The sequence below is a fragment of the Gavialis gangeticus genome, unplaced genomic scaffold (genome assembly GCF_001723915.1).
Source record: "Gavialis gangeticus isolate Ggan-Ray unplaced genomic scaffold, GavGan_comp1, whole genome shotgun sequence".
NCBI classification, from domain to species: Eukaryota; Metazoa; Chordata; order Crocodylia; family Gavialidae; genus Gavialis; species Gavialis gangeticus.
The window spans coordinates 57,009,155-57,022,556 of record NW_017728994.1 but is presented as its reverse complement, the minus strand read 5'-3'; the positions used below and the strand labels follow the sequence as shown (position 1 = coordinate 57,022,556).

The window sequence follows — 13,402 nt, the reverse complement described above, 5'->3', positions numbered from 1 at the left end:
GAGCTTTGTGTGTTGTTCACCTGACTACTTTTTAACACCGCAATGTCTTTCCTTGAAGGCTGTGATGTACAGTTAATTAATACGCCCAATTTGTAGAGATTCTGTAGGTTATTCCACCATGAGCCATCCTCAGACACTGTTTGGAGAACATTTCAGAGCCCGCAGATGGACATGGTATCTATGTTTTGAAATCAGGAGCAGGCAGATAAAGAAAATCAGCTGAGCTACAGGCAGCATTACCGTTCTGCAATCCACTCGTGTTGTTTCTGACCGTTAATCTGGTTCCGTTTGGTTCAAAGGAAGAAAAATAGAAACTTGTAAATATTAGTCTTGCTCTCCCCCCTCCCCATTTAATCACTTCCTCTGGTTTTCCTTGGTGCCCCTCATTTGCTAGCTGCTATCAGGGACTTGTGGGAGAGTCTAGCTGCCAGCTCAGCCCTGCTAGGCTGGGGCAATGCAAGGTGGTGTCAGCGACTGGAAATTAGGGACAGGGGAATTTGGCATTTGTTACACAGCAGCAGCTGTAGCTGGTTGTTTCAGCACAAGGGGCAGAGTCCACAAGCGGCGAGTGAGCTGCCATTAGGCACAGGAAAAGGGAGAGAGGGAGGGAGAGTGAGGAGATAAGAGGCACAAGGAGAAAAGAGACAGTGACAAGCAGCCAGAGCAGATTTTGTGGGAAATCGAACCAAGGAAGAGAGCTCTTGAGTAAGCTGTGGGCTTTTTGCTCTCCCATCCTGGCCACACGCTGCTGGAATAGGAAACGGTGTGTAAATTACCTCGGTTAATCCCTTCTGCCTTCACTCCAAAGAGGACTCGATAGCCATGGTGAAAGAAAAAGGTAATTATATTCATTGATAAGCTTGAGCTGAAATGACCCGATAGATCAGCTGCTATCATCTGAGATGGTAACCTTCAGGGTTTGAGTGAAAATGGGTTGGATTTGATGGCTGCTTTGTTTTCTTTGTGTTCCCCAAGATGTCAATAACTGCAGCGAGCTGTATTAAGTATCTTTGCGCCTGTTTTCCCAGCAGCAAGGTTCGGAGCACACCTCAATCCAAGGGTTTGCACAGCTGAGTTGCCCATGCTTGCTTGCTTGCTTGCTTGCTTTTTTTTTCACATCTTCCGTATGTTGCATAATCTATTAGTTGATTTTAGTATTTGATTTTTTTTGTCTTTCTCAGAGTGTTTTTGCCACCTAATTTAAAAAATGTAAGTGGAATAGTTGCACAGTCAGACAGAACAGAACTTGAAGAGGAGAGGTGTTCACTGTTTCATCTTGTTATTATAGAGATGGACTGTTTGGTGTGTCTGGATTTTACAGACTGTAACGTAGACATTAACTGCACTGATTTGAGGTCATGCTACAAGTCTTCTACCCAAACAGAAAAAAGAGGCTTGGAGGTGGAGGAATTGGGGTGCTGGCTGTAGAGTTGCTCCTTCCAGTAGCAGGGCTATGAAGTACATTCTGCTCTTAAATTTGACTCGTGGATTGGAGCTGGACTAGGAGGTTGATAACTTCCCAGGCACATTCAGAGACCAACATAAGGCGAAAGACAACCTGTGCATACTACAACAGGAATTGATGTCATTTCCCCCTTTCTTTAACTCTGTAAAGAGCAGGTGGGTGGGAGCGTGACGTGAGAAGGGGCAAAGTGGCACATTGGGTTCAGGGGTCAGTAGATTTTCACATTTAAAAACCTTTGTTCCAAATGAGGTAAAGTAGCAAATGAAATGCCTTGGGTCATTTTAACTTGGTCTGTAATGAACATGAACCTGACCCGAGTGACCAAACCTGATGTAGCTCAGCTCAGTTAATAGCTTCTGTTAAAGAAAAGCCAGGTCTGGAATAACAAGTATTGGCTGCCAGTCAGGCTTGAGATCTTGTAAGGTGGCTCTCCTAGTGATCACCAGCTATATCAGCCTCTAAGAGTATTAATAGTGGTGGTGTAATGGTCTGAATATTAGTTTTATTGTATGAGGAATACTTGCAGCCATAAGTTTAACTCTCTTTTGGGTAAGTCAGTTCCTCGTGCACCTTGCGATACCTGGGGAAGTGGTGGAGGCTTAGACAAACCTTAAAGCTGCCAGTCTAAATGCCTATTCAAGACCTCTAGCAAATTAATAAAGCATTCAGCTTTTCCAGTTGCAGTTTTGCCTCTCCCCCTGCTTGTTCCCAGGTATATGGACCCCATATCACCAAAGCCTCTGTATAAATTCACTTTGACATCTGTTAAGATGAAAGCTATGGTACAACTTGTAAGAGATTTAACAGGAAATCTTTAATTTTAGTAAAGAGAAGGGGGAGGGAGGGGAGTCTGGTAGAATAATGGAGAGAAAATCAAGTAATGAACAGTACGTTGAAAATGTCCAGTAGTCTTTAGAACTTAGCTCTTCCCTTCCCCATAGTCCAGTGCAGCGTTGTGCAATTCCCTTCAGTGTTGCTTGTAAATATAAAGCAGGCTTTCAGTTTATATGGGCCATAGACCAAGAGAAAGGGGCTAAGTGCTCTTTTCTAACCACCCCTATAATTCCTTATTACAGAGTAGAAAAGGTCCAGAGCCCTCAGCATTTCTCCCTATTGTGTTTTCTGTCTGTCCTTTTGAATTATTTTCAGTCAGTTTCTACAGCTTTTTTTTTTTTTAATTTTTGCTTTAGCCAGAAGGGCAGCAATTGCAGCTTCTCCAGAGCTGATACAAATGCCATTCCACAGAGCGGTATGTTGTGCGATGGCATGCCGGGCAGTACAGCTGGTACTCGCTCTTCCAGCCCCAGCATGAATTCCTCTCTTTTAACGTGACCAAGATTCTCGCAGTCCAGTGGCCTGTGAACCCCTGTTGGTTCACAAACATGCAGGCCAAGCACTAAAGGGGCTGGTTTCAGCTAGAAAAAATGCAATCCCAATTCACTGAAGTGCAAACCAGTTAGTAATGGTTTTTAGCAAATTAGCATGGTTCATTATGTTCATATTGCAGCATGGTTTCAGTATGTGTCTGGTCAGCTCGGATACGTACATAGAAAAATACTGAGGGCACCACGTCTCCTGCCACCAAATGATGCTGGCTGGATCGTGTTTGACTAACACTGCATTTTCATCCTTCTGAATGCACACTTGTCATCTTCCAGCTACAGGCCGTATTGATCTAGTTGGTAGACTAATCTGCTATCATCATCCTGTTGCATGCAAGGGATACCTTGGCCTCATGGTATCCAGCAATGGAAAGTGCTCTTTGTCATGATCTGTCCTCCAGAATTGCCACCTGGCAATCTACAATTTAAACACTAGGCTATACAATACCATGTTAGTTTGGAGTTCTGCTTTGCTGCATTGTTCAGTCAATGGACTAGTCTGCAGAATGAAACTGAGTGCGCCCATGTTGGGGTTTGAGTCTGAATTTTAATCTAATCATTAGTTACTGTGTTGGCTGAGTTTCAGTGTGAGCTGCAAGTTCTGCCCTGAGCCTTGATTTCTTGGCCAGTGGTTGGAAGAATGTCCCAGAATCCATCTCAGTGTATACCAAAACTTTTTGCCTCTCCAGAGGGCAACACGGTTATGTTCCAATGAATGAAGGAATGATTGGACCCTGTTGAGATTTTCACCATGAGAGTCTTTTTTGGGGGACCAGGGTGGTAAGAATATATTCTACAGTCTAGAATATGTTATACGTTGCGTGTGTGTAAATGTAACAGAAGTATAGATCTAGGTAACGTATGTGTGTGACCTAGCACAGTAGCACAGTTGTGAATTTTAAACAGGACTGTTAATAAAAGACATTATTATTACCATAATACAACTATTTTCACTCAAAACCCTATGACAGAGGTGGGCAACATTTTTGGGCCGAGCGCCAAAAAACCCCGTAAACTGGACATGGAAGAAGTTGGTGTGCCAGGGTCAGATGGCAAGGTAACTGTGAGGGGCCTGATCCTTGTTGTGACAGTGCAGCCCCTGCCCCTTCCCTGCAGTGCTCCCTGTGGCATGTGTGCAGCTGCTGCTGGCAACGGGCCAGGCTGGGGCTTTGAACCCCAGCGTGGCTGCCTGCTACAAGTATCCTAGGCTCTGAGCAGCCCTCTGCCACCTGCCACAGAGCCCAGAGCAGGCAACTGCAAGTGGCTGCACCGGGATCTGGAGCATCAGCCCAACTTGTTGCCGGCAGTGGCTGCATGTGCACCTTGGGGAGCACAGTGGGGAAGGGGCCGGGGATGCACTGTCCCTGCTGTGTGCCATGAGGTGTGCTTGCAGCCGCCGCTGACCCCTGAGCCAGGCTGGCACTCCGGACCCTGGTGCAGCTGTTTGCAGCCTGCCCACTGCCTGCTGCGAACAGCCCGGGCTCCATGGTGGCAACAGCTGCTCATGCGCCTCAGGGCACATGGCAGGGAAGGGGCTTGGGGCAGTGTAACCCCAGCCCCAGCTGCTCCGTAGCTGGCAGCAGCTGCCTGGGGCCTGGGCTGACTCTGGAGTGCCAAGCAAAAGGCCTTGTGCACCACACTCTGGCACATGTGCCAGGGGTTGCCAACCCCTGTCCTGTGATACTTTACAGACAGTTAAAACTGCAAGACACATAAAGATGTGCTGTTCATTTCTCTCACTGTCTTTTTTTGTCATCTTATTTTGTCTGCTTATTTTTCTAAAAACACGACATTTCAGAATTTCAGCTCATTTGTACAGCATTCCTGCTGAGAGAAATAAAGGGATCTCCGTGGGCTGCCAGCTCGGGCACTGCATGTTCTCTAAAGTGTTTGCCCTGTGTGGCACCCGGTTCACACCCTGGGAATCCATGGGGCAAGAGCACTGCGCAGTCCTGCCGTGTCTGCCGCATGCTGGTATTGTCTGGAGTGGCAGTCCACACGTTCCACTGAATCTCCACTAGGTGTGAAAGCTGATGTTGTGGAGAGAAGCAGGGAAACCAGCTCTTTCACAGGAAGAAATCTGGAGAGCTTTGTCATTGGTCTAATTGGAGGGGATGGCTTATTAGTTTTAGTAATTAAAACTGAGACTAGTAAATGTATGGGCTCAGATACTGGCAGAGTTGACTTGGCTTTTTCATCCTTCCAAAGCAGATAAAGTAAATGGAGTGCAAATTATTGGAGTTAGAGTTCTTGAATGAGACTTCAAAAAACCAAAGGACTTTTTAAAGATTTCCTAGCACCTAGCAAAACTAAATTTACATTACAGTGCATTTCTTTTAAATTTTGGTTTAAATCAGTTAAACTCCAGCTAAGACTAGCTAGTATCTGTCCATGGTGTGAGGAAGATTTAGGACTGTTCTCAGCCCTGTCAGCTGCAGGGTAGTCAACAGTCACAGTGCAGAGTAGGTCGGAAGTGCCTGGGGGATGAAATGAAGCACTGGTACAACAAGGATATATATATATAAATGCGTATACCACCTCCCATTTTTTTTGAAGGGGGAAACTGAGGCAGGCTACTTTAGTCTCTTTCTCAAGGCTATGGGTTAAGGGGATCAATCTGTATAACTAACCTTTTGGAAAGGAAGTGTTTTTATCCTTCTCTCCTTCAAGTTGTTATAAATGCTCTTTTTTCAGAAGCAGGGTCTAATTTAGGCAAGGCAGGATTGGGGTCTAATCTACTGGCATTAAGTTACTGGGGGGCAACGTGGTTTGTTCATCAGAGATGCAGAAGCCAGTGACTTCTTTTTATTTGTACTTCCAAGCGGCAGAGATGTATCTGAGAGAGTGTCTGCCATGTGCCGTCCCATGTGAAGCGCTGACCAGAGGAACAGACTGTATCCAGCAATACTGCATCAGTCATCAGTGTTTTGTCAGCATTTGTGTATTTACAACATTGCATTAAACGTTAATGTGGGTTGCTGGAAAAATACAGCATGTCCAGAACTTGACTTTTATTTTGCTAATAAACAAGTGCCAGAGAGGGCTGTTGAATGTATACCCTCTCACTCCTGCACACCAGTGGGGATGTCCCTAGAGAAGGTCGCCGTTTAGAGGGTTATAGCATTGCCTCAGCATGCCTTTGTAGAATCTTTGGTTACAATTTGACACAGTGAGGTTAAATCTTCATATATGCCAGGGTAAAGAGGTTCTGTGGTGATGGGAGCTTTGTGACCACCTTGACAAATAGATAAATCTATGCATTGTGGATAGTTTCACTGATTTTAAAAAAAGAATGATTTGGTTGACAGCTGCTAGTGCCTCTTTAAAAGGCTTAAACTAGGGCCTGTAGTGAGATTGCTGGTTGTAACCAAAAGCAAAATGTGGCCTGCAGTTTTTATTTTTGGAGGTAGACCTTTTGCAAGGGAGATGATTTTTGCAGACGACGTTACTCATGTCTGTGAAAACACCTCCTGTGCTGTTTCGTGTGTCATACTGTGATGGTGACACACCAGCAGGATGATTCTGTAACCTAGCCAGAAGGTGATTTGGATTTAGGAAGCTTAATGGCTCACCCCAGAAATCTTACTTCAATGGGTTCTTAACCTTACATGTTTAAGTACCTTGCTGAATCAGGCCCTTTTTAATTCTCATTGTTTCAGCCCCTGCAATCTTTCAGAGCCATTTTGGCAGCTTAAAAGATAAGCTTGCATGACCAAAGATAAGCTTGCATGATTTAACTATAATTTAAATTTGCTGTCTTTTGAAGACTAAAGGTGGACTGAGTTGTTGATATGACTAGGAAGCTGGCTGTGCTGTGTTTTGGTTGCTGCAGAGTACTCTCACCAGTAAACCTCTTTCATAGTCAGGGTAGAGCCTTCAGTCTCTTCCGGGAAAGCAGTCTCAGTTCCTGTTAACTTCGCCGATCTTGTCTTTGTGCATCCTTTCTGAAGATCACAACTGAGCAACTTCATGCCTCTTGGTTTCTCATGCTTTGCTTAGGCTGGTGTTTGTGTATTGATGGTTTTTGTATCAGTAAGCAAATAAGGGTCCCTCAAGATGTTCATTTAACATCTGACTTTTTCATGTTTTTATTCATGCGGTGTCTAAGATACAATAATTAATGGATCTGTCTGTGCAATGTCATGTTGAACAAGTTTATCCAATGATACTCAATACTGTCGTGCTGGATTTACTTGCTAGATGCTGCGACTTTTTAGGTACGAGTGGTGAAGTATGTTTGTAGCACCTGGCTGGAACTGAAATGAAGGGTTTTGAGGGATGGCTGGATTGCATTTTAAGGTGCCCTTTTTTTTTTTTATAAGCCATCTGTATGCAAAGACCTGTTTACAAGTGTGAGGAAGAATGAGGATGCCAACTTAGACTTTCACAGCATCAGTATTAGACGATCTGGATTTGCTTTTCACTTACTATGAAGTTAATTTCAAGAATCGTTCAGTTAATGCTGCCCTGTCCTAGTGCTGAAACGCGGCACGTTGAATTCAGTTAACGTCCCTGCCCTCTGCTTCACCGGATGCTTATCATGTAACACGTCTGTTGGAATCATATTGAGTAACTTAGTTTTTAAGTCAAAGACTGGCTTAACTTAGTCAACATTTCTTTCAACATCATCTGTTTCTCAGCAAGCCTTGGTTGCATACTTTATCAGTAAGACTGGCACCTTTACCTTAGTGGTTTAAAACCCCCCCGCAAAAAACTGCCCTCATCCTTTTCACAAATTCAGCTTACCACAACATGTGATCGCACTGTGATAACTACATAGTCCATTAACTGTCCTGGTGGAAAAGAGTCTCATTTTTCTTGGATACCGACTACCAAAGATGGAGTACAAATAATTATCTGAAGCCTTTACGTCTACAAGGCACACCGTTCTCAGCAGGTGGTTTTTGAAAAAAAAGATGTGCGCTCTGTATTATTATTTCAGTATTTTGTTTTAGTATTCTGTCAGGGTATCATTTAAACACGGCGTTTCTTTTGCCTATTTAAAATGGCATCTAACACCATCTGTGGCCATGTAGAATGATGTACCATATTTTCCCACATACAGCGCAACCCAGAATAAGTTAAGTATCTTGTTTTTGAAAAGCAGAACAAAGAAAAAGGTATCTTGTAGTAAGTGACTGAGTAGCAACAGTTAGGGAGCTGAGGCGGCTCCTTGTTCTGTCCTCTGTGGATCACACGCAGACTTGACTTTTGCCTGGTAAGTGGCAGGAATTGCTTTTACTGTATTATCTTACATATAAGGTGCACTGGATTTCCAGTAACTGATTTTTGAAAAAAAGATCTGCCTTCTATGAAAGAAAATGTGGTATACCTATATAAGTATTCAAAAGAAATGGTGAAATGTTTGCACTTGATGAATATAGCCTTTTCTCCATCAGATTTGTTTGTTGAAGGCTATCTACAAGTTTAGAATTTGTGCCAAAATGTGTCTCTGTTTTTTAAAAAATAAATTATGCCAAATTACTATCCCTCCTATGTACTTCTACTCACTAGCATCTTCAGAATTATTTTTAAAGAGACCCCTTCTCAAGTGTAATGCAAATGAGATAACTAAGAGCAAACCTATCTTGAGGGTGGAGATATATTGGCAGGCAGTGTTCCTTGGTGGGGCAAAAATATCTCAACTGCTAGAGCAGAGGTGGGCACAACGAGGCCCGCAGGCTAGATGCAACTTGCCAGGAGATTTTGTCCAGCCCACAGCAGGATTGGCTGCAAATACCATGGCTTAGGGTTGGTGGGCAGCCCAGGCATGCAGCAGGGCTGGGGCAGTACGGAAACCAGACTTGCTTGCTGGCATCCCCAGCAGCAGTGGCTCCTTCCAGCTGCTGCTGCCAGTGTCTGCTGCCACTACCAGGTCCAGGCTTGCTGCCCAGGCACCCCAGCCCATCTGCCCTATGCCCACTCAGGGGGTGCCAGATGAAATGGGGGTCTCCATGGAGACTGGCCCAGGACCTGTGCAGGGAGGGCATGCGGCAGGGCGCATGGGATGGGGCTATGGGAGGGCAGGGAGTGGTGTCCTGGAGCCGGATGCCACTGACCACCCACCCATGGCCCCATTCCATATGCCCTGCCCACATGGGTGGAGACCCCAGGATTGGTGGGGGGTGATAGCACAGGATCAGGGCCTGGGACAGAGTCACAATCCTCTCCCCGCGTGCCCCTGCCCATGGAACCGGTGCCTGTCACAGGGCCGTGCAGGGACCAGATCGCAGCTCTTCCCCAGACCCTGGCCCCACGCTCTCACCGACCCACAATCCTGGCCCCGGCCCTGGGCCTGTCCTTGCCCGTCTGTCCTGCTCCTGGATGCCACTCCCTGCCCTCCCATGGCCCCATCCCATCTGCCTAGCCACTAGAGGAGTTTTGGTGATCTGTTGTGGGTGGAGGTAGTGGGGGGTTCCTGGTGTTCACCCAGCCTGTGACACGGTGCTGACCCAGGCTACAACAGCTCACCGAAACTCCCTAAGTGGCACTCGGGCCCAAATAATTGCCCACCCCTGTGCTAGAGTGTCTGCAGTGCCTTGAGACAGCTTGATTTCAGTTCATTTGTATGCTGCAGTGGTGGCTAGGATTCACCTGTTTGGTGATGGATAGAAATTCTGAAATTAGATAATTTAGTTGCACTTCATTAATTCTACCTGGGAAGCTCAGAGGACATGCGCCATGCTGTTAATTGAATAGGATAAATAATGAGAAAAAGTGTTGGTTATTTTCTTATCAGGCCTTTATTATACAGTGAGGGAATAGGTTTGGGTTTGGGAATAACTGAGTGAAGAATTAATTGTTTTTCTTTTTACAAGGCTGGGATAGGATTGACACAGTCTGTGCCTTTCACTTCTAAGTGGCTTCCTCATCTGAAATATAATTTTGTTTTCCATCTTTCCTAGTTGCAAGGCCCTGTTTCCAGAGGGCAAGAGATGGGAAGAAAGCTTACGTATCTCTGCTTGCCAGAAAGGGTGCAATGGCTCGGCAGCAGGCTATGGTACAGATGTGTGCAATAGGTAGTACGGTACATCAAATGATCATAGTTATACAGGTTACTAAGGTATAATAGATGTACCATGTACAGTCTGTCCACTGATTTTTGTCTTGTTTAGCTCCACTGTTCCCATATCCTAGCTAGAGGAAACTATAAAATAAGAACCTTTATTGCAGAAAATTTCAGAAATTAAAACGAACTAACTTTTTTTTTTTAATAAATATTTTTAAAATAAAAATTTCACTTTAAGAGTTCTCCAGGTTTTGTATCAAGTAACAGAAGAACTTTTTTGTTAAATTTTGATTGGCTCATATGGATATAATTTTTATTGACTAGTTCAGATTAAAAAAAAAAGCTGAAAAAGTGCCTTAAATAGTGAGTCTTAAGTTAAGGTTGAATGAGAGCCAGTTTGAGGATCTTTTCTGTAGACAGATTTTCCTGCTTGGGTCATTGGTCGGCATCTCAAGAGTTCCCTTATGTCTTTGTCTGTTAACTGGTCAAGGGAGAATTCGTTTTATTCCCAGACAGGTGTTAGGTCCAATTTCCATGTCGAACAGCATTATTCCAATACCTGAGCTGATGGGTTTCTCATTAGTTTCAACCCCCTGCTGTCCTTCAAGAACGGGGCGTGCAGAACGGCACTGTGCCCTCATCAGCTCTTTAATCATATTGCAATACTTCCTACAGGTTTGGTTGTGCTTGGCTACTAAATACATGCACTGAGTGTTGCCCTGAAGATCTAATGGACCAGAGAGATGAGAGACACGGGAGGAAGAAAAAAATTATTGTCCATCCTCCCTTTCAGAAGATGCTAGTGACCAAGTGATAAGTCCAAGGTCCTCCAAAGGAAGCCCACGGCCAGGACCTGAGCTCTTGCCTTCCAGCCTGGTGCCTCAACCCAAGACCAGTTTTTCTTCCCACTTACAGATGTTAATTTATCAAGCTGTGGCTTTAAAATAATTGCTCAGGCAACTCCAGAAGTCTTGGTGCATTTTGTGTGTTAAATGCAACTTATCCTGCAAAGTCATTTGGGCTCATGCTCCTTTTTCCCCGCAGTACCTCCCACTTCTCCAGAGAGGCCCCTCTGAGACAGCAGCTCCCACTGTTTCTGCAATTACCCTTCTTCTTGGCTCACAGCCCCACCCCGGTCTGAGCTGGGGGCTTTTCTGGGGGGTCTGGGCCCGTTTGCGGTGTGCTGCGACCCCCAGAGCTGCTCGGAAGCAAGCAAGAGTCAGGTGCTGCTTCTGAGTGTCTTCCTAGCTTCGTTTCATAACCTGGCTCCTTGTAAATAATAGACTTCAGGCTCATGTAGGTAGTGAGTCCGTATTCCTGAGACGGCTAAAACGTCTCCCTGCTCCTCGCTGAATTCCTCTGCCAAACAGAAATTGAGAGCGGCTCTATGACTATGTACTTCATAAATAGCCACCAGGATTTTTGTGGTGGCTTTGGGTTTTTTTTAGCTTTTAAGTCGAGAGAGAGGTAAGATTATGGAGTGCCAGGGCAGTGATATGATTAGCTGTGTTTTATTTTGGGGCTATGTTTCTTGTCACAGTTCAGATTGCATCAAACCTGCCACAGAGGAATGTCAGCTTCTTTTACTGCCTTCAGCACCTGAGGACAAGACTGTGTGTCAGACCATCTCAGTTCGGATGGGGAGAGAGAGCAGAGAGCATTGGCTTTAGGAAAATTCACTCATCCTGATTGCCTTAGCAAAGCTGTGACAGAAGCCGCCTACCTTGATTCCTGTTGGCACCCAGGCTGCAAGGAGAGGCAGCAGGAGCTGGGAGATTTAAAGGAGCTCTCTGTTAAAATAAAACCATGCTATAGTTTCACATGACTAATTCTCTGCTGTATTTTTCCTCCTTGTTATTCCAGTTTTAAGCGGAGGGTGATTGTTTTACAGAGTAGCTGTTTCACGAATTCTGGTTGTAAGATCTCCATCTGCATTAGCCAGATCCCATGAGGTCCTTGGTGTCTCCTTGAAACGTGGCCCTGGACTCACTCTCATGGGCATGGTGTCAGGCCTGTTGGGGTGGGCTGTAAGGTTCTGCTAGTGCTCTCTATTCCAGCACCAGGCTTGGACTCCTGCCTGGGGCAGCACAGTTGGAGTTGTCCCAGGAGAAGTTCAATGTGGCTTACACTGTGATAAAAAAGAGGGAACGTTTGGAAGGGTGGAGCTGGGACACATCCATGAGGCCTCACCTTCAGGGAAGTGTGTGAAATGCTTTTGGTCTCCTTTAAAGAGACAGAGGATTGCATAGCTCGTGTTGGGATTCAAGGCTCTGGTTTTTGGAAATCCGTGGAACTCATGCTCTGAGTTCTTGGCGAAGAGTTTCCTGTTCTTTCCCCAACTGGGCAGTGGGGCCAACGAATGACTTTGCAAACTGTATGAGTTTTCCTACCAGTCTGAGGATGCCAATGTGCCAGGGAGCCTGACTGGAAAATGACCAAGTACTAATGAGCCTCATCCAAAATTAATTACTTTCTAAAGCACTGTTGGCTTCATTGGGAGATTTTTTGCCATTGACTTCAGCTGGGAGCACGATTGAGTCTGGTGTACTTGCTGCAACCTAACCTCTACAGCACGCTCAGAGTGAGACGTTTCCCAGAAGTTTCTTTCTGTCTTGCTGAGCCTTGCGGCAGAGACATGGCACCCTGCCAGCACCGCCTGCAGTTGAGTCAGCGTTCACTTCACTTGGGTCTTTGGTTTCCAATCAGTATTGCATTAGGATCAGATTCAGGTATAAGAACATCATGAAGGGTGGCTGCTGTTTTGCTTCCTTGTAAAGTGCTGCTTTTTACCTGAGAACATTTCCTCTTCAGGCAGTGGCTGAGGTTTCTTGTTAAGGGTGGTGTGGTCTATGCCATGGCCCTTTTCTGTGCTGAGACAGCGATCCCCATAATTGACATTAGCCCTTTGGTACAGTGATCTGCTTCTCAGAAAGCAGCAGTGACATTGCAGACTTAAAACTTGCTGAGCGAGTGCATCCCTGTACTTAGGGATCTATTTTGTAGCCATGTTGGTCTGAGACAAAAGAGATGCACAAAACTCTCGCAATATCTTTTTATTAGATTAACTAAATAGTAGGGAAAAAATTCCTTTCTTTGCAAGCTTTGGGGCACATGCACCCTTAGACTTATAGAAAATGAGGGCTGGAAGGGACCTCAGGAGGTCATCTAATCCAAGCGCCTGCTCAAAGCAGGACCAGCCCCAACTACATCATCCCAGCCAAGGCTTTGTCTATCTGGGTCTTGAATACTTCCAAGGATGAAGATGCCACCACCTCTCTGGGTAACCTGTTCCAGTGCTTCACCACCCTCTTAGTGAGAAATGTCTTCCTAATATGCAACCTAAACATCCCTTGCTACAACTTGAGCCCATTGCTCCTTGTTCTGACATCTGCCACCACTGAGAACAGTCCAGCTCCATCCTCTTTGGAACTAGCCTACAGGGAGTTGAAGGCTGCTATTAAATCCCCCCTCTGTCTTCTCTTTTCTTGACTAAATGAAACTATGAAAGGAGGGCCACACCCAGAGAGTGGTGGTGGATGGGTCATT

The 13,402-nt window shown here is 45.3% G+C and overlaps 1 protein-coding gene across 17 annotated transcripts in view; it reads left to right on the top strand.

The window, feature by feature from the left end:
* Positions 1–414: 414 nt before the first annotated feature.
* Positions 415–13,402, top strand: part of ABLIM1 (actin binding LIM protein 1) — a 248,040-nt gene continuing 235,052 nt past the window's right edge. For 6 of the 17 annotated variants that reach the window (XM_019502868.1, XM_019502880.1, XM_019502879.1 and 3 more), the window contains exon 1: positions 417–838. In XM_019502868.1, the coding sequence (XP_019358413.1) occupies positions 823–838 (16 nt within the window). In that variant the 5' untranslated portion in view covers positions 417–822. Of the gene's footprint in view, positions 839–13,402 lie in introns of all 17 variants that reach the window. The other 11 variants (XM_019502864.1, XM_019502874.1, XM_019502873.1 and 8 more) reach the window with 5 other exon arrangements.